The 22439-nt window shown below is 36.5% G+C and overlaps 1 protein-coding gene across 1 annotated transcript in view; it reads left to right on the forward strand.

Moving 5' to 3' along the window:
* Nucleotides 1-22439, forward strand: part of TAPT1 (transmembrane anterior posterior transformation 1) — an 87724-nt gene that overhangs the window by 45926 nt on the left and 19359 nt on the right. Inside the window, exons 4-8 of the mRNA XM_036763803.1 lie at nt 10644-10806; nt 14494-14629; nt 16412-16509; nt 16738-16807; nt 21146-21226. Of these exons, the coding sequence (XP_036619698.1) occupies nt 10644-10806; nt 14494-14629; nt 16412-16509; nt 16738-16807; nt 21146-21226 (548 nt within the window). The remainder of the gene's footprint in view (nt 1-10643; nt 10807-14493; nt 14630-16411; nt 16510-16737; nt 16808-21145; nt 21227-22439) is intronic.

A 22439-nucleotide genomic window follows, 5' to 3' on the forward strand; every position in this document is an offset into this window, starting at 1 on the left:
TGTCTTTATTCTCTTTGTATTATTTTCCCAATCTTAGTTCACATGTATTCTTTCTGTCTTAATTGTGAGTATGGCATGTGAGCTCCAAAGAGGGAGAACAGGAAATCAAATAGAAGGAAGAAGTAAAAGGAGATAATGGCCAGCTTCTGATAGCTTTGTCTAAAGCTTTCCTTTTCTCTCCTTAGCTGGTAGGGTACATTTATGGGTAGTTTCATTATTTGCACTTGCACCCACAGCACCTGTTTAAGTACCTGGCACATAGTAATAAATAGTAATTGAATGAGTTATTGATTAATGACTATAGAAACCTTGTAACCAACTATGAAAGATGTTATGCAAAAAGAATGGAGGACTTTGTATAAGCCACAGTTAAATTTGGAAGATTGAATTTTTTTCAGACTGTGTTCCTTGTATAAATTTACTGAATCTATAAGAAATTGTTTGGGAGCAACTAGGTGGTACAGTGAATACAGCACCGGCCCTGGAGTCAGGAGGACCTGAGTTCAAATCCGGCCCCAGACATTCAACACACTTGCTACCTGTGTGACCTTGAACAAGTCACTTAACCCCAATTGCCCTGCCTTCCCCCCTCCAAGAAAAAAAAAGAAAGAAATTATTTGGAATGTTAACATTCCTTCAGGATCTCTTTTTATGTTATTTTGAGACAAGAGGTAGCATAACTTGGTGGATAGAAAGCTGGACTTAGGGACAGGAAGGTAGGCTTCAGGTCCTACTCTAATATTCTGTGTGTCCATTGGTTGTTTAACATCTCAGTGCCCCTAGGCAGCTCTCTAAAATAGAAGTTACAGAAGAGTCCCTGATCTGTGCATACCCTGCACTGATGAAATCAAAGATCTAGATACATCCTTGTCCTTTCCCCTACAAAAAAAATATGAAACCTTTCATATTCTGGGCTAAAAATCAGGTTGGTACATTTCTGTTTTGTTTTGTAGCCTGACATTTTTTCCACATTTCTGTGCAATATGTAATGTGATTGTTAGCATCTTAAGTGGTGTTTTATTTTACATCATATATAACTAACGTTTGTGAAGAAAAATTAATACGTGGAGTAGATTGTTAGAAAAGTATTTCAGAATTATTCATCTTTTTAAACACTAGAGAAGGAAAAACTAGTTATTCTTATATAATTTCAAAGGCACAAAGGAGAAATAATTATTACAGTTACATAGAAGAAATATCATTGAACCAAGTTGCTTGCTATATACTGTATTTGTAACATTAGGTCTTTTTTTTTTTAATTTTTAGAGGAGAAATCACTTTTAACATACCCACACAAAATTTTGCAAAAGCCCAGCTTTTAAAAACAATTCTGGTTCATTTATAAGGGCACTTACATGAAAACAAGGCTTTTGTTTCTCAAGAATCCACCTGCTTCTTCTAACTCTTTGATTGAAGCCATGATCCTCAATCTGAATACCATCGTTATCTCCATGACAGCCAATTAAGAGAAGATATAACTTTATCAGAGTGTGAATTTCTGTCTGGAGATTTGCAATAAGTTTGTTTGTGCTAGAAATTGGAGTGAAGTTGAACTTTTGGATCAGATGTTAAAATATGTGTGTATATCACACACACACACACACACACACACACAAAGATATATATATATATTCTTATTCCAAATGTATGCTAAATAAGGAGCTAAAAGAAAAAACCTGATTAAAATATATTCTAAAAACAGCATTCTAAAAGAATTTTCTCGTATTCTTTTAGATTTAAAGTTGGAAGGGACCTTAGAGGCCAGCTAGTCCAGTCCTCTCAACTTATAGATGAGGAAACTGTAGCCCAGAAAAGTTACAAGATTTACCCCAGGACATACAATCATACCCTTCCTAATGCTGATAATTGGTTCTGCAAAAAAGTAATGGATAAAATAATATTACAAAAAGAGTTCCAAAAAGCAGTCCCATAATTGACAAAGTCTCATGGATATAGATGGAAAGATATGCGCTAGATGCACATAGAGGAGGAGCACAGATGTAGAGCTGGAAGTTCATCTCATCCAATTCTCCTTCATTTTTCAGATAAGAAGAATGATATTCAGAGAGGTTAAATAACCTACCATTGATTCACAGGAAATGACAAAGCCAGAATTTGAACCTAATTTCTCTCTCTCTAAATGCAGCGCTCATTTTAGGTGAGGTAGGTTTGGAACAATTGAATAACTGAACCCTGAGGGTTCATTACTGTCTCAGTAGCACTAGTTGAGTACACCCAGTGGCCTGTCTTTGATCTTATAATTTTAATATTTTTATATGTTACTTGATAAATGCATAGATGGCATAGATTATCAGAGTCACAGACAAAGTTGCAAATTTGACACGAAACTGAAGAGAGTCAGCTGACACAAAATTTTAAAAATCTCAACAGTTTAGAACATGGGGCTAAAAATAACATATAAAACGTAAAGTACAAATTGCATCAAACCCCAGAACTTCACAAGGCCTCTCAGTGAGAGCCCTGATTACTTAAAAAGAATCAAGCTAACTAACAGTTCCTATAGGAAAAACCAAATGGACGAAAAATACCTTGTATCCAGAGTATGAAATGCAGTTGAATTCCTAATACATTGATATATAAGTATACTGTATTATCTCAGACATTGTTCTGTACCCAGAATGGGATCATATGGGGGAGATGGGTCAGATTACCCATGAGAAATTGCACAGGGCTTTCAATGATCCCAAGCTGCTCCTCCCTGAAAACATTTTTTTAAACCATTTTAAAGACAAATTTATCTTGATGAAGTACCCAGATCTCTAAAGAATCCAAGTTAAGGGTGATTCAAAAGTCACTGAAGAGACACTTGATGAATTTAAATCCACTATAGCTTATATCCATTGGTGACCTATTCACAGGAAGTGGTATAAGGCTGAGGTGTCAAACTGGAAACCTGCAAAACTTCCAAGTGCTGACTGAAACATTAAAATATCATTGGGACATGTTTAACAAAATAAATAAAAATTCAATACAATCTAGATAATGTTAATTTGTGGTTTCCTAATTTCTATTTGAATTTGATACCGCTGGTATATTTGATACCCCTGGGGAATGTATGATTGGAAAAGGAAGTGGGTTGGTTAATAACATGACTTTGTAAGGGATAACAGATGGATGGTCAAGTACTTCTATACTAATAAAATGTAAAAATATTTGAGGAAGGTCCATAACATACTGTTAGCTAGCTATCTGTACAGTCTTTGGGAGCACATGTATAAGAATCACATAGGGTGAGATAGCATTTAAAGATTACAATCTGTACTGGTGTAAGTAATATTCATATTAATGAGTTTATGAATCTGTTGAGGTAAATGTAAAGTGTTATTTTGGGATATAAAATATCAACTTCATGAGTATAAGATGGAAGAGGTATAACTAAATAGCTCTTGTGAAAAAGATCTGGATGTTTTAATAGACTTTGATAACTTTGTGTGAATTCATGGTGTTTTGTGACAGTTAAAAAGTTGATTAACACACTCAGTTGGATATCTTACTCCATAGGAAAGTAAAGGGAAGGGGATAAAAAAGGGGGGATGATAGAAGGGAGGGCAGATAGGGGAAGGAGATAATCAAAAGCAAACACCTTTGGAAAGGGACAGGGTCAAAGGGAGAAAATGGAATAAAGGGCAACAGGATAGGATGGAAGGAAATATAGTTAGCCTTTCACAACAAGAGTATTGTGGAAGTGTTTTACATAATGATACACGTGTGACCTATGTTGAATTGCTTGCCTTCCTAGGGAGAGTGAATGGGAAGGGAAGAGGGAAGAGAATTTGGAACGCAAAGTTTTAAAAGCAGATGCTCAAAAAAAAGTTGTTTTTGCATGCAGCTGGGAAACAGGATATATAGGGAATGGGGCATAGAACTCTGTCCTGCCCTACCAGAAAGTAAGGGGAAAGGGGATGGGAGACAGGGGGGTGACAGAAGGGAGGGCTGACTGGGGAATGAAGCAATCAGAATATGTGCCATCTTGGAATGGGGGGGAGGGTAGAAATGGGGAGAAAATTTGTAACTCGAAATCTTGTGGAAATCGATGTTAAAAATGATAAAATTAAAAATTAAAAAAAATTTTAAAAAAAGTTAATGACATCTTAGGCAGCACTGAGTAGTGTAGGGTCTAGAGCAGAGGTGTCAAACTCATGGCCAAAACTCAAATTGGGAGATGTCTAACAAAATAAATAAAAATACAACATAGATAATATTAATTTGTGGTTTTCTGAGTCAATATATGGCCTTTAGGGATCAATTTCTATTTCAGTTTAACACCACTAATCTAGAACAGGGTAGGTGATAATCTTATTCTCTACCCTAGTCAGACTTCCTGAGGTGGGGTTAGGGAAACCTGCATCCTCAAGGCCACATGTGGCCCTCCAGGTCCTCAAGTGCAGCCCTTTGACTGAATCCAAACTTCACAGAACAAATCCCCTTAATAAAAGGATTTGTTCTGCAAAACTTGGACTCAATCAAAAGACTGCACTCAAGAACCTAGAAGGCCACATGTTGCCATGAGGCCGCAGGTTCCCCGTCCCTGAAACTAATGTATTCAGTACTGGATGTCCCATAGGTATTTTTTTCTTTAGGCTTTTGGAGGGGGGAAGGCAGGGCAAATGGGGTTAAGTGACTTGCCCAAGGTCACACAGCTAGTAAGTGTGTCAAGTGTCTGAGGCTGGATTTGAACTCAGGTCCTCCTGACTCCAGGGCCAGTACTCTACTCACTGCGCCACCTAGCTGCCCCAGTCCCATAGGTATTTATTGCAAAGACTGACATATAAAATCAGAATTCCTCTTTTCCCCAAAACCCACCCCTCTTCTGAAATTCCTGTTTCTGTTGAGGGTGTCATCATCTTCCTGGTACCCAGATTGATAATCTTGGAATCATTCTCAGCTTCTTACTGCCCTTCAGCCCATATAGTCAATCAGTTGCCAAGTCTTATCAATTTTATTTCTACAGCCACCTCTTACATCTGTCCTCTTCTCTCTACTCATACAGACAACACCTTGATTCACATCCCATTGACCTTTTGTCTGAACTATTACAATTGCCTCCTAATTGGTTTCCGTATGTCAAACTTCCCCTTCTTCAATATGTCTTCTACACAGCTATTAAAGTGAGTTTTCTAAAGAACAGGTGTGACAAAGTAACTCTCCTTCTCAGTAAACTTTAATGGCTCCCTCTTACCCCAAGGATCAAATACAAACACTTCTATTTAACATTTCAGTTCTTCACAGCCTGGTTCCAACCCACCCTTTCAGCCTTATTACCTTTTACCAATTCTTCAGTCTACACCAAAATGACCTTCTTCTTCTTCCTGCTCGTGCTCACCACACTATCTCTGGTCTCAGTGCCTTTGCACAAGTTGTCTCCCAAACCTAGAATGTATTCACTCCATAAATCTTTCTCTTAGCATCGCTGATTTCCGTCAGTGCTCACCTTCATTACAGCCAAGTTTTATAGTTAAGGTAGGTTTGAGTTATTTTTGTGAAATGAAAACTGGTATGGCTTTATCAAGCCCTTGCCAAGAGCTAAGGGACAAAAATTAAGGGAGTGGGATAAAAGGAACCTTCTTGTTTTGAACACTCCATTACCTTGGAACAAGTGTCATCTGAAGAAAATTACTAGTATCAGAAGAAAACTAAAATTTTCAAGGTAAATCACAAAGTTGATGGAAATTCAAAACCATTATTTGTGGGTTTTAAACATGTGTTTATCTGGTGGGATTAGGTTGCTTTTCTTTTTATGGTATTTTCCCCCACAAAAATAGACAACTCTGCATCTGCTAACATGGTATCTCAAAGTAGAAATATGAAATATTGGGAGTTTTTAAAGGTTTATATAAACGGCTACATGTTATTAGCGCACCTCATTTGACTGTCTAAATCTGAATACGTGTTTTTCCCCATTCACATTATTTTGTTTTTTGTTTTTCTTTTTGGAGACTGAGACTCCTTATCCCATCCAGGCTGGAAGTGCAGCCCTTTCTTAGGTCTAGTGGCTTCTTTCTACAAAGCAGGGTCATTGTGTTGGTGCTAGACTTAGTTCTGACATCCAATCAGCTTTGTCCATAGGTCAAAATTGTAGCTCAGAACTAACTCCAGAGTTCAAGCCATCCACCAGGAGCTTCAGTAAAGAATGTGCCACCACATCTGGCCAGTTCACACTTTTTGAGTACCAACAAATCGAACTCTTTTGATGGCCTGTTATTCGTACATCCTAAAATATTGTTACATCTAGAAATATGCACTACCAAGCTTAGTTGGCCATAGAATATCAGTCATAGGCCTTTTTTCCTTCTATACCTACAGTATGGCATAAATATGGTTAAAATGAAGAAAATATATGTGTATTATATTTATGTATATGTTGCCTGTATATGTGTGTATACACACACAAATATATGAATCAGACTGGGTAAATCAATGTTTCTGTTTTGAAAATCAATGCCATTTGGTTTAAAATTTCAGTGTGTTTCATGATGGCTTTAAATTAGCAATCTAGTCTGTCATTTCATATAAATGCAATTTTATAAAATGGTCACAAAAGATATACCATTTTGTCACAAAATAAGTAATATATAGCTTATTGCAATTTCTTTTCCTTTCTTTAACATCTCATTATATTTTCCTGTGTCATGTGTCCCCCAAATATAATAACCATTTTAAATTTGTGAGATTTTTGTGTTTTAAAAGTATCAGTTATGTTACCTTTTTTCTATGGACTTCAAGGATAATATTTTCTATTTTAGTGGTTATTAATTATAAGAATGATAGGAATTTGTTCTGAAAAATTAAATATATTTTCATTTATAGTAGGAATACTAGTTTTTCATTGGAAAAACTCAACAGGACAGTTTCTTATCAGGAATCTCTGATATTTTCTCATTAACTCAGTATAGATGCATGTGGGGGGCGTGTTATGATACAATTTTAAAATCATTAGATTCAAAGTCAGAAGATTTGGTTTCTAGTGTCTTATATGTTATTAACTACCTGTTCAATCTTGAAAGTCATTTAACCTCTCATTTTTCTTATCTGTTAAATAAGGATATTAGACTAAATGATCTTTAAATTCTCTTCCCACTCTAAAATTGTATGAATCTATAATCATATGATAAAACAATTGGAAACTTTTAGGTGCCTTTATGAGATATATTTAAAGAGAAAAGAATAGCAACTGAATTCCTTAAGTAAAACTTTAATTTTTCTTTATTTTTTGGCGATTAAATTACTTTTATAGTTCACAATTTCAATTTTTTTTTCAAAAATTTAAGCCTTAAAACTTGGAGATGAATATGTATTGTAAATTTACCAAACGTTTCTGTCATGTTGCTATTATTATTTCTTTCCCTGAATCTTACTTAAGTATACTTTAGATACAAAAGAATAGGTTATTGAACCTTAGGTAATTCATGTTTCAGCTTACATCAGGATTCACAATATTCTTTTTTAATTTAGTCCAGAAAGTTTGGTCCACACATTCTTAGTACTGGAATTTGAATTGGTATGGCCATTTTTTCAACCAGCTCCCTGGATTTAAACATTGTTGACTCAAATATCTCAGACATGTGACAATCATGGCCAGTTTTTAAAAGACACAGTAGGATTCTGCAACTTCCTATTTTTTATTTATTCTGGTCTAATAATTCAGCAGACATTTATTAAGTACCTACTATTTGTAAGACATTGTACTAGGTACAGGGTTGAAGAGGGAGATGAATAGCATTTTTAGTTTGTGGAATCAAGGAAAGCTTCTTGGGGAAGTGGTATGGAATTTGAGTCTTGAAAAAGAGAACAAATAATAAATAAAACAAACATTAATCACCCCTGATGTGTAGAGCATGCTGCTAGGAGTGGAAAAGACCCAAAGCTAAGGTCAGATGGGGTCCCTGTATTCAAAGAGCCTGGTAAAGGGATAACTCCCCAAACACAAGTCATTTCAATCTGCTCGCACACACACACACACACACACACACACACACACACACACACACACACACACACATGAAGCGCCTACTCTACATAATGAGTGGCTTATATTGTGCTTTAAGGTTTTCAGAGTACAATTTTGCGTCTCCTCTGATCCTAACCATGCTCCTTTGACATGTCACTATCCTAACTGTATAGCTAAGGAAATTGACATTGAGTTGTTAAATGTATTATAAAAATGTTTCATTGAGGTTCTGTTCTTTTTTTCAAAAGAAAAAATTTCTACCATTTCCCTCTGGCAACCTACCCACTTCTTCCAATAGAACCTTCCATTGTACTATGTCTGAAAACATTTGTTTCATTCCCCCCTCTTTGCTGATAGCTAGGATGGTTTCTTCACTGTCAAGTCCTCCAACATCTCAATTGGCTACTATGGCATTAATCAGAGTCCGTTAGTCTTTCAATATTAATTTCTTTACATTCTTGTGGTTACCATCTAAATTGCTCTGGTTCTACTTCAAATATTCAAATGAATTTTTCCACATTTTTCCAAATGCTTCATATTCATCATTTTTGGCTCAATGACATCGATTACATTCATGTACCATGATTTATACAGCCATTATAATTGATGGCACTCATTTTCCTTTAGATTTTTATTATAAAAAGTGCTGCTGTACATATTTCTGTATACATGGAACTTTGCTTTTTATTTTGAACCTCAATGCTTTTGTACTTATGTACTCAATGTCTTTGAGTACATACTATTTAATGACTAAGTGCCTTGTGCATGGTCACATGACTAACAAGTTTCAGAAACAGGATTTGAAACCAGGGCAGTAATATTCATCACCAGAAGGTTGGCCACTGATTGATGATTTTTTTTTTGTTCAAGTAATTCATAAAGATTATCTGCTATAGCATAAAGTAATTAGAGCTGCTTGGTATGGTGCTCTCTCTACTTTCCTACACAGCCATTCTGGTGTAGTTAGTTTGAGATACTTTGCTCAAGTACATGAAATGTACTTGAAATGCTAAAGTACATGAAATGTCTATGATTTTATCAACATAGAGTACCCTCAGTGTGAGAATTCCACCCCTAAAGTTGATCACAACTTCTTTATGAGCCACAGAGAAGTTAAGTGACTCCTCCTAAGAGTTACAAAGCCATTAAGTTGGATTTGAACCCTGGCATTCTTAACTCCAAGATGTCTACAATTCTGTATTTTGTATACATCCTTGCTGGGTGCTGAGAACATAAAGGGATAGTAACAAACCTGGGATTTCATTGGTGTCAGGAACTCTCTCTACCGATTCCTTCTTTGCAACTTAGAATCTTTATGAGTTGCCTGGAACCCTGAGAAGTTAAGTACTCCCCGAAGGTCCCACAGCCAGTATGTGTGAGAGCTAGAACTTGAATCTAGATCTTCTTGACTTTCATAGTATCTCTGAGTCCACTACACTGCACTGCTTCTCTGGTACTAAGGCTATTAAGGTAAAAAATGAAAGCCCTTCTACATCAGTCCCTTCTGCCAAGAAGCTTGCGTCCTCAAGGGGAGGAGGTGGGGGTGAGAAAATACACCATGTACACAGGCAAATAGGAAATCATTCTGGTAGGGAAAGAACACTAACAACTGAAGGAATCCATACCAATATCTATCTCAGAACTAACTAGAAATGTTTTCACCTGAGGCGTTAGGAGGGTGGGTGGGTGGGGGATGGGGACAGGGGGAGTGTGACTAGAGCCCAGAGACAGTCCAGCCACAGGTGTAGTTGCAGAGGAAAAGGGGGCCACTCATCCCCAGTCTGTGGTAGAGAACTGTTAGGGATAAGGCACAAGGATGGCAACCACAAAGCTTCTCTCCTGTGCCCATGTGTGTACCGTGGAGCAAGTCTCCATTTACCCTGCACTAATTGTACTCTGAGCAACACAAATAGCTATAGTACACAATAGTACATGGCAAAGGCAGTAGAGATAAAAAAAAAGTAAGGTCTGAAGATACAGAGATCATTATTTGACTGGATGGTGAACAGACAGCGATTCCAAAAGTAATGTATTTTATATGGCATAAATAGAACTTGCTTTACGTCTCATGAGACCTGATTGTTCTTTTGGCTGCCTCAGGGTGAACTGCAAATTTTGATTTTGATAATCAAATGGTAGCCACAGTAAATCTGGGGATCCATTGATGCAAATCCATTTCCCATGACATTATCAGTGACAGTAACAGTGAGTTATGTGAGTTTGTCAAAACTTACTGTCTACTATGTAATACTTGTTTACTATCTTTATACTGGAGAAGCAGCGTGGGGTGATAGGAAGAGTCAGACCTGGCTCCTCATTTACTCTCTGTTTGACCCTGGAGAAATCACTTAACCTCTGTGACTATAACTTTTAACTTTCCTGATCTGTCAGATGGAGTTAATAATATTCTACCTCAGGAGTGTGGTGAAGAAATGGATTTGTAAAAATTTAAATGCTATCAAAATGTGAATTATTAATATTAAAAATTGGTAGAAAAACAATACCTTCATAGTAGTGTCAAGTGATTCAGTTTGACTTTTCTTGTATTTTAGATCTGTGTGCATTAAAAAAATGTAATTATTCCATGTGCTCCACTCTTAGTCCAACTGAGGCTTCTTATTTTGAAACCACATTAAAACAGATCTGATATTTTCATTGCATTTATATGTTTCAGAGACAGACGTTTGCTTCAGCCTGCTCAGATATGTGATATTTTGAAGGGTGTCATCTTGGTAATTTGCTTCTTCATGATGCACTACGTTGATTACTCTATGATGTATCACCTGATAAGAGGACAGTCTGTCATTAAACTTTATATCATCTACAACATGCTTGAGGTAAGGACATAAAATCTTGCCAAGACAATGTTGAGTACATCTGTTTAGGTCAGTTATCATATCTTGCACATGGATAATGTATTTTAAGTTTAATATGTGCAATATAGAAGAGCATGTGCTAAGCACCATAGGGAGAATGAAGATTTTTTTTTTTTTAGTTCTCAGATCAACTAGTAATAAAATTTCGACTTCTATAGTTTATAAAATGAGAATAACTGTTTCTTAGTCATATTCGGATATAAGTGCTTCTTATAATGTCACTAAGTGTTTTTATTGAAAAACACTCACTCCTTGAATATATATTGGAAACTTATATGTAACTTTCGCTAGAAATTCACAATTTAAAAATTACAACTGAGGAAAAGATTAAATATGAATAACAAGTGCTTTTGCTTTCACTGTAATGAATTTTTAAACTGTTTAAAAATGTTTTGGGGCAGCTAGGTGGTGCAGTGAGTAGAGCACTAGTCCTGGAGTCAGGAGGACCTGAGTTCAAATGTGACCTCAGATAATTGACACACTTACTAGCTGTGTGACCTTGGGCAAGCCACTTAACCCCAGTTGCCTTGCCTTCCCCCCTCCAAAAAGAAAAAGGTTTCATAACTTTTACCTAGCCTTATTAAATCTGTATTTGACTTAATTTCCCCAAACACAATGATCTTAGCTACACTTGCCTACTGTCTAGTTCTTGGAAAGATCCCTACATTTCTGGTCTCCATGCCTTTGCATTAGCTATCCCCCAAGACTGGACTGTTCTTTACTCATATTTCTTAGTTTCCCTGATTACCTTTAAGACACAGCCCAACAGAACCAGGAGAACATTGTATACAGTAATAGCAACATTGTGCAGTGACCAACTTTGATAGCTTTAGCTCTTCGCAGCAATGCAATGATCTAAAAGTCTCAGGATGGAAAAGGCCAGAGAAAGAGCTATGGAGTCGGAATGCAGATGGAAGCAGACTATTTTCTCTTTTGTTTGTTTTTTCTCTCTTGTGGTTTTTCCCTTTTGTTCTGATTCCTCTTTCACAACATGACTAATGTGGAAATCTGTTTAATATGATTATATGTGTATAGCCTAGATCAGAATTGCATGCCATTTGGGGGAGAGGAAGAGAGGAGGGAGGAGGAAAAATCTAGAACTCAAAATCTTATAAAAGTGAGTGTTGAAAACTAAAAATTAATTAATAAAAAAAGAAAGTATCTGAAGAAAAAAAAGAGGCAGATCCAAACTCACTTTATGCAGGAAGCCTTTCCTGTCCTCTCCCCTCCTATCTCATTCTTATCCCATCTCCCCTGTCCCACTCCCAGTTCCAAGTCACTAATGCCTTTCCCTTTCAGATGACTTTCATTTATTCTCTGTATATCTTGTATATACTTAGTCATCTACATGTTGTCTCTTTTATTAGAATGTATATTCTTTGAAGGTAGGGGATATTTTTTGTCTTTGCATCCCTGGCACTTAACACAGTGCCAGACATAAGGACTTAATAAATTACCTGTCTATTGACTATTTCTTCCAGAAGAATAGAAGCTCCTTAAAGGCGGAGACAGTTTTCATTTTTGTCTTTGTATCATCGGTGCCTAGCATTAGTCTGGTTTATAGTTGATGCTTAATAAATGCTTTTTGAATTGATGTAGTGAGGAGAGAAGGACAGATAGGTGGTGGAATAGTTAGAATACTGGGCCGGGAGTCAGAAAGATTCATCTTTCTAAGTTCTAGTATCTCTGCCAAGAAAACACCAAATGGGGTCACAGGGAGTTGGACATAACTGAAAAATGACTGAACAAACAAAAAGTAAGGAGAAGCTTGCTTTAGAGTTGGGGGTTATTAAAATTTGTATCATGGACCCCTTTGACAGTCTGGTGAAGCCTATGGTGAACCCTTCTTAGTGTAGTGTTTTTAAGCATCTAAAATGAAATACATAATATTACAAAAGAAACTAATAATATTTACATTTGTCAAATTGTTTTTAATTTCATGGACCCCAGGAGCCCTACTTTAGATGCTCAGGTGGGTCCAGTAGCCATGGTGAAGGATAGCTAAAAAAGATGGAGGTACATTATCAGATTAAAGAGGAAATCAACTGCTGAGGATGGCTCCAGTGACTCAGGCTGGGACAGCAGTAGTCATTCATCTGAACAGTTCATTCAATTCATATTCTGAAGTCAAGGAATATTTGTTTTTATTGAAGGCTAGTGAGTTGCTCAATTCAGTGTTTAGAGCTGCATTTCCCTGTGCTTGCCATGTTCGTATGTATGCAGTAGGAAAGGAATCTTATTGTAGTTTAGTCTTAATCAGTCTATTTCCTATGAGGAACACCAAGAAAACCCCATCTCTCTAAAATGGGGACAACTTCATCCCTGTTTGCAGTAAGTCACCCATGCTTATTCATTCTGCTTCAACTCTTCTCATATTTTTTACTAGCCTCTTTGGGACTGAATGCTTTGGCCTGTACCTTTAACTCTGTGGGGAAAAATGAGGCTCTAGGATCTGTCTGCCTGCCTGTATAACTAGTTTAATCAGATATTTGGTGATTTAGTGTTCTAGCTCAATTTAGCGGAGATATTTATTTGCTAAATAGTTTATTTTGCCACTTATGGTAAAGAGTCACTGTAAGTCTAATTTGAAAAGATTGTTGAGTGCAAGAAGTAAAGCGGTGAATTTGGCCAGAGGGGACACGGGCAAGTCACTTAACTTCCTCATCTCTATCAAGTCCATGATAATACTTCTGCTACTTACTTTAGAGAGCTGTTGTGGAGACAGCACCATGCAAACCTCCAAGTGCTAAATCAACATGAGGCAGTTGTAATATAACTCACACATGAAGGGAGAGACCTGAAAATATCTAACAATCATTTGATTATATGAGGTAGTCCACTATATGCAAATAGTGACTCTGTGTTCAAATATTGTTGATGAGAGTGCAAATTGCCGCTGCCTTAGCTCGGTACAAGCTATCTCCCATTCTTGTTATGCCCTCCATCTTCCCTTGTGTCTTTGGGTATCCTTAGCTTTCTTCAGAGCTCAGCTCAGGTGATACCTCCTATTGGAAGCCTTTATTTTTGCAGCTGTTTTAATGCTATCTCCTTCCTCAAATTATTTTGCCTTTATTTATATATTTATTTATGCGTTGTGCCTCCCAGTAGAATATATGGTTTTTTTTAATGGCAGGGATTTTTTTTGTATTTTTTGGTTTGAATTGTCTTTGTATCTCACAAAGGTAAGGAAACCTGTGGCCTTGAGGCCACATGTGGCCCTCTAGGTCCTCAAGTGCAGCCCTTTGATGGAAGAGTTGTTTTGTGAAGTTTGGATTTGGTCAAAGGGCCTCACTTGAGGACCTAGAGGGCCACATGTGGCCTCGAGGCCACAGGTTCCCCACCCCGGTAATACTTTGCACATAATTGCTTAATAAATGCATTTTGAATTGGATTAAATTGATCATTTGCCCTCCTCTGAAGGATTTATATTTGAATCATTTCAATTGCTGAAATGTGTTTTGGTTTCTCCCTTGCACTTGGATATATTCTCACTAGTTAATGGATACTGGTGATAGGATGATCTCTAAGATGAAAAATTGTTTCTAAAGTTTGACTTTGGCCATTTTTGCATATACTTTAGTGGTTATTGATACATCAATCTCAATGATGACTACTAAGTGAAGCACTTTTTTATATATCACTCCTCAGGTTGCTGATCGCCTGTTTTCATCATTTGGCCAAGATATTTTAGATGCTCTTTATTGGACAGCGACAGAACCTAAAGAAAGAAAAAGAGCCCATATTGGTTTGATTCCTCATTTTTTCATGGCTGTGCTTTATGTCTGTATCCTTTTAAAATTTCTGGGAACCCCAACTGATTGACAAATTCATTCACTTACAATATGCAGTTTTAAATAATTACAAACAATAGCTAGTAGCCTTATTTATATACAACTAAAGATTGTTATTTCCTTGTCAGTAACTAGATGCTTTAGGATTTTAAAAGAATAATTTTTAATCAATATAAAGAACATTACATTCATAATTCTTTTAAATTCTTTGAATTTATAAGAATTACTTGGGATACATAATAAAACAAGAGATTTCATTATGAAAATGCAGTGAACAGAATCAAACTCCAAGACTGTAATTTTTTTTTTTGGTAATTGTGATTAAATAATTGAACTAAGCTTTGAACTTTAGTATGAGAAACAATACATTGATAGGATGGAAGCAGTATTCAGGTTTGGGGGTTTTTTTGCAGGGAGTTGTTTCATTTTGTTTTTCAAAGAAGGATATATGAGAATATGAAAGGAAAACAGTGCCACTCCTAAACAAGTTATTTTGAATGTACTTGCCTCAGAGATATAATTAATGCTATTTTCATTCATCTCTTTCCTTCTAAAATGCCCGAGATAAGTCTTGAGTTTGAAATTTGAGGGACATAGGGAGAAATTTTTGAGAATTTCTCAAGCTTCAATATAGTCTTGTTGGGGTTTTTTGGTCTGAACTTTTGATTCTACCAGTATGGGGAAACTCCCAGTATGAAAGCTCTTCTCCCTGATTCAGATCTACAACTTGTCTACAAACCTAGAATTAGACATAACCAGTGTTTCAGAGATGGGACTTGAATTCAACTCTTCCTGACTCCCTAACTAACCCTTTGTCTTCTATATCATGCTATAGCTTATATTGGGGTTATGGTGATTTTTTTTTCTGTTTCTCAACTATTCTAGTTTTTGGTGAAAGTTCGTATTGGTGGAGGTCAAATCAGAACAAACATTAAAGTTTAAATGTAATGCTTTCACATCCAATCCCATATGGGAAGTAGGATCATCAGAATGCTTTAAAATACTATTGATATAATACAAACAGTAACACAGTTACTGATTTCTAGAAGGGTCATCTTTAAGAATGGAATTTTGTTTTTTTTCACTCCAAGAATGAACTGATAGTTTTAGAGACAGAAAAGTTAAATATTAAATGCTTAACCGATGATAGGAAAAAAATTATCCAAAGCTAGTTACTATGCCAGGATTAGCTCTCAGTTGTGAGTAGGAACTGTCTCAGCCTAGATGAAGCAAGTATTCTGTAAATATTCTGTAAAAAAGCAAATATTTGGGCAGTCTTCGACATTTGTACTTCTAAAATAGAACATAGGGAAGGATGCCAACTAATTTTACAGGCTTTTTTTAAAATCAATTATCCTGCCTTCACAAAAGACTGTGGAAAATTAAATATTATTTGAAAGAAACACAGAATGATATCTGGGTTAACTTTTTCTCATTAATTCCTTTTAGTAAGAAAAAATATGAATTAGGCATATTAACATATGATTTAATATTGAACTTCCAAGCCTCTGTTTGCACACTAATTAGAATTTTCATTCAAGCACAATTAGATGGACAAGCATTAAAGTTTGTTGGTTATTTTAAATCCAAGTTCCACAAGTGTTGCTGTTTATCAACTATCCAGTAGGGAAATTATGAAGAATAGTAAATTAAATCTGAAAGAATCAATCTGCTCTTTTTTTCCTCATTGAATATCTTGAAAATATTTTGTACTATGTCTTTATTAAGATGAAATGGAAAAAAAATATTTTTTTCCTTAATGTCAGCATTAACAGTTCTGCATGCAATTCTCATTATGGTTCAAGCAACAACCCTCAATGTAGCTTTTAATTCACACAACAAATCACTGCTTACTATCATGATGTCTAATAATGTAAGTGGAAGGAAAATTTTTTACAACCTCAAGCAATATTAACATATAGGAGTTAGAATTCTAAACTTTATTTCTATAATTCTAAATGGAGTTAAATCAGATTTAATAAGAGATTCATTATTTCAAAAATCCTCTGCATTAAAATCATGGCTTAAGGATACTTATATTTAAAATTTTAGTTAAAATTGTTGATATGATTATAAATATTCATTTTGTTTGAAATTACAGTTTGTTGAAATTAAAGGAAGTGTTTTCAAGAAGTTTGAGAAGAACAATCTCTTTCAAATGTCCAATAGTGGTATGTATAATGCCTGGGTGCCAATAGCTATCTTAAGTTCCATTAATATTATCATGCACGTTTTTTAACGAATTTGTTGTTCAGTCATTTTCAGTTTTGTCTAATTCTTCATGACTCCATTTAAAGTTTTCTTGGCAGAGATACTGGAGTGCTTTACCATTTCCATCTCCAGCTTGTTTTACAGATGAGGAAACTGAGACAAACAGGGTTAAGTGACTTGCCCAGGGTCACACAGCTAGTAAGTGCCTGAGGCCAGATTTGGACTCAGGAAGATGAGTATTCCTGACTCCAGGGTCAACACTCTAGGCACCGCACCCCTTAGCTGCCTTTTTAATGAATACTGAAAATTTAATCAGACATGTTGGAGAGGGGATTTTTGTTCAGTTATAACTTGAGCTATATGGGCTGCAAGGTCCCTTCCAACTCTGAGAACCTTTGACTTCTTTATCCTTTTCCTTCGACTTTCCCAACCATCTAATCCAGGCTTTCTAGCTAACCATATTTCACAGAGTTGGAAGGAACCAAAGAGGCCGTCTAGTATAGGCTATACCCAAATACTTAACTTCTTTACAAAATCCCCCCTGAAATGGCCATCCAGACCCTGCTGGAAGATCTCCAGTGATCGGTAAGTCTACCACCACCAGAGGCAAGCTGTTCTGCTTTTGATTAGCCCCATAAATGTTAAGAGATTTTCATTATATCAGGGGAAAACTGCCTTTCTGCCTCTTCCACCCATTGTTCCTGGTTTGGCACCGTGTGGCCAGACAGAACTCTAATCCTTCTTGCATCCACACACACACATGTGCAACCACACACGTTTTACCTCTTAAAATGACCACCCCCAGCTTCTGCCCCTAATTTTAAGACGGCAGTTCTCCCACAATCATTGGTTGCCTTCCTCTCTGTCTAAGTCCTGGCTTTGCTGTTTGGTCCCTGTGTGATATTGAGCAGATTACTGCATCTCTCTGCGTCTCAGTTCCTTTGTCAGTAAGACCCCTTTCGGCTCTGCGTACTGCGGTTCTGTGAGCCCCCTTTCGGTGCTCTACTTCTAGTGTCCCTTTTTTAGGTTTTTTTCTTTTTTTCACTAGCTGTGTCTCAGCTGAATGAGAAAGAACAATATAGTTTAAAAGCTATTACGAGTGAATGTCGAATGGTTAATTTTGCCCGTTGAGTCATGAGGCCAAAATGGGTCATTAACCTCTACATTATCACAGATAAGTGTAGAAATGCATCATTGTGCAAGTCTGACTGTAAAGGTTTCAGCAATTAAGTGTGATGTTTTTCAGGTAAACAGATTTAAATCAAAGAGATCTTCAGTGTATGGAAATTTTGACATTTAGAAAAACCCACAAAATTGTATTGTCTCCTATGTAAAATAATTTCTATTGCTATATCACCTGTCACCGCCTGTTCAAGTTGGTCTAGTAGCCCCCTGAGGTCCATTTTAATGCTAAATTCTATGATTGTGTACATGGGTACATCTGGTACGTGGTGGCATTTTGTTAGAGTGAACATTTGGAGCTGTCCATCCCTCCAAAATCCACTAAAAAAGTCAACATTGTCCCCATCCTAGCCTTTCCCTTTATATAACATCTAGAATACCTGTTTTCCTGGGGAAATCTTTCACTCAAAATTAATAATATTATGGATTAATAGTAATTTTCTCATTCTTTAAAAGACAAAAACATTAAAAGTGTAGCTGTCCTTTACAAAAGCACTTGAGCATGTTGTGAAGATGCCAAGCTTTAATATTTAAGCAAGGTCCCATCTGTTTTGAATGAAGGTTCATTCAATTTACATATGTGTGTATGTGTATACATATATACACACACACATATATTTGTATATGTGCACATACATACATACACACATGTTGAATTCCATTTCCTCTACATTAGTGGTATAAAAATGCCTATCAGTAATGTAGATTGAACTGAATTAAGTACTTCTCTTCAGTCTGAGTTAGAAGTTTCCATATAGCTCTATAAGCCTTAACCTATGAAAAAATTAAAAGAATGAAAATTTCCTTCCCAGAATCCGATTTGGAAGGGACCTAGCAGGTCATCTAGTCCAGGAATCCCCTCAAGAGCATACCTAGCAAGCGCTTCTTTAGCCTTTGCACAAAAGACCTCTAATGAGGTAAAACACTAGTTTTTGAGGCAGCCTTTTCCACTTTCGAATAGCTTGGCTTATTAGGAAGTCTTACAAATTATAAATGCATGAAGTGGGGACTTCTACCTTTTTTATAGTAAGGGCCTTCAAATGGGGATTTGGGGAGGGACTAAATGGGCTGATCCTTGTGTGCATCACATGAAAGAGAGGGAATAAAGGGTCCTGTGTGGCCTGTAAGAGATTCGTGATGCATTGTAAGTGAAAGGCTTTCCTATCTCCCATGACTAAACCAAGTCACATGAACTCAGAAAAATTAGGAACATAGAATTATCATATTTTACTCTGCGGTAGTCCTGTATCCACTAATATACTAGCTTTTATAGGGATTTAGAATCGGAAGATAAAGGTACACATCATCTAGTTTTCTAGTCATTCCCTTTACATGAGTTTAGTTTTGGACATGTGCAGCTTAAGATATCTATGAAACATCCATTTTAACGTATCTGATGGACAGTTGGATATGGGAGACTGAAGGTTAGAAAAGTGGTTAGGAATGGATAAATAGATCTGAGAATCACTATCATAGAGATGTGGGAGCTAATAAGATCACCAGGCAAAATGTGCCTTGGATTCTTGAGTCTTTCATCCATTTTCAGTGCCATCTACTCTGGAATATATCAGTTGAAGTATAAGAATCTTGTTCTTATAGATCACAAAGTATGTTTCTGTGTGTCTATGTACATGTGTGTATATATATACATATATGTATGTATGTATGTATGGAGAGAGAGAGAGCTTTTTTTTTACAGTATACTTTGTATATTTTTATAGTACTTCTGTATTCCACAAGAGGCAGTGTTGTCTAGTAGATAGAGAGCCTGAGACACATACAAGCTGGTGTGGCAATAGGAAAGCCTCTTAAGTTTCTTCATGCCTTTCGGCATTTCTAGGTTCATAAACTGTACAGAGGTTGATGATTTTCGTTGGTAGAGGAACTTCCTCACCTGTAAATTTACATGCGGGCACTTGTTGAAGTAGAGGAAGAGGAAGGTAAAATACAAAATGGAAATCTCTATAAAGTAATTTATTTTTTATGGTCGTAGCAATGTCTAATGTCTTGCTCAGTTGTTAAACCTGAAATATTTGTTAAATGAATGAACTTCAGAAAAATTGCGAATTAAAGACTTATTGGTTAGAAAAGGGCAATGGATCTGACAGTGTTGAGGAGAATGGGAATGAGAGAATAGGAGATGCAATTAGGGATTGTTTTCTTGTTTTCTCCTATGTGGCTGGAAGCCAGTTAACATGGGGGTTGGAACAGAAACAAGTGGGGGGAAACTATTCTATTCTCCAAGGTGTGTTTTTTAGGCAAGGGCTAGACTCACTCTTGCCTGAGGGAGGAATGGAAGTGTCAGTGTTTTTGCTACAGCTGTTCAGGAAGAGGATTTTGGGTGATGATCAGTTCCAGCCTGCTGCTGTTCCTACCGTTCTTCTAGAGTTACTGGAAATGGCAGACCACTCCAGTAAACCCCAAATGGGGCCACAAAAAGTCATATATGACCGAAATGACTGAACTTCAACAACAGTAAGAGTTGACGGGGGAGGATGTATCACTTAAATCAGGGTTAGTGAATCCCCAGTTGGCAGAGGGCACATGAACGGCCAGGGAAAGGAGAGGGAGGAAGGCACTCTTAAATCACATGATTCCTATAAAGCAAACTACCGATAAATTACCAGCCTGATTTTTACAAAATCCAACTAAAACTTCCATTTCCGTATGTTGTTAATTGTCTAGACTTAAAAAAGTGATGAAGAAAATATTAGTAATGCAGATTAAACTTTAAAATATGGCTTGTGCACATTTTTTTCAGAACCCCAGTTCTTAAGGATTTTCCAGTACACCCCTGATTGTAGCCGATACCACATGGTTGTAAGCTGTAAAGGATAGTAACTATGACATGCTCAGTTTAAACTTAACTTAATTTTAGAGTGAAAAGGTATCCTACACATTATCTACCTTTATTTTTATGGGTGAGAAAACTTAGGTCCAATAGGGTTAATTCATCCAAAGTCATTTGTGTTTTATACTATTTTCAATTAACTATCTAACTCAATGTCAGACCGATGCCCTTATAACACCTCTCACGTTACTTTGTGTGTAGTAAGTGTTTAGTAAATATTTATTGAAACAAATCTTAAATATATTATTTATATTTCTATTTTCAGATATTAAGGAACGATTCACAAATTATGTGCTCTTGCTAATAGTATGTCTAAGAAATATGGAACAATTTTCTTGGAATCCAGGTAATTAAACATTTACCAAATGTAATGAAACTTAATTTTGCTTTTGAATTAAAATTCTTAAAATGGAATGCAGTAATTGCTAAAGTTTTTAAGAAATACATTTTCATCTTTATCTAATTTATGTACATATAAAAGAAAATTCAAACTTAACCCAATTCAAGGATTGTAGGTATTTTTTCCAGCCATTTTAAATGTGCCTTGTTGACTTAGTCTTTTCCTGATCCCTGAAATAATGGGTTTGGGATTATGAAGACGTGATAGGTGCTTGTCATGATAGAAGCTTGTCATACTTCTATCCCCTACCCTAGTTCTTACTTCTCCCTTTTTCTGGTATCTCAGTCCTCTGGAACTCCTGGAACTGTTGCTTCAGGTGACTTGCTCCAGTAAAGCTCCACCTTGAGCCACCAGGGGCTGCCACTGCCACTACATATGTCTGCCAAGGGCAGGTAGCCCTGGAAATCTTGAGAGGCTTCATTACCAAATGGAATAAACCTTCAAGATGCCGAAACAGGGAAAATCATTTGTTAGGGATCCTAAGTTTAGAGCCTGAAGAGACCCTAGAGGTTGTCTAGTCCAAACCTCCCCCACCCCTTGTTTTTAACAGATGGGCAATCTGAGGCCAAGAGAAATGAACTACCCAAGGCCACACAGGTACTAAGTGACAGAGCCAAGATTAAACTCCAGCTACTCTGCCTCCATAACTAGCACTCTTTTCCCTCTACTATGCTGTACTTGAAATTGTGTCAACAAAACAAATCCTCACAGGGCAGGGTGATGTTTTAAGAGTTGGACTTCTCTTTGACAGAACAATGGAAAAAACTGCATTTGGAGTGAAACATTTGCTCTAAGAAACCATACCTAGAAAAGTGGCTCTTCAATTTTGTTAAACCTAATTCCACAAACACCTGCCAGTCTTGGGTAAGATTCATGGCCAGAGTGCTTGATGCCAGCAAACATCTTAATTGGAAATCTTATCTTAAAAGCCAAGCTCCTGGGTGACCACCTCCTTATCCAAAGTGAGATTTTTTTTTTCTGTTTGAGAGAAAGATACGTGTTTGTGTTTCCAAGATTTGGAATTTTTTAAATGGAGCAGGCTGTTTTACACTCTTCTTTGGGACATCTCTATCTCTAAATCCTTTTATGGCAAAAACTCTCTTCAGTCATCAGACCACCTGTTCTGTGGAAACAGACACGTGATGGTTTCCTACCTGGC

This window comes from Trichosurus vulpecula, chromosome 6, assembly GCF_011100635.1.
Source record: "Trichosurus vulpecula isolate mTriVul1 chromosome 6, mTriVul1.pri, whole genome shotgun sequence".
Classification (NCBI taxonomy): domain Eukaryota; kingdom Metazoa; phylum Chordata; class Mammalia; order Diprotodontia; family Phalangeridae; genus Trichosurus; species Trichosurus vulpecula.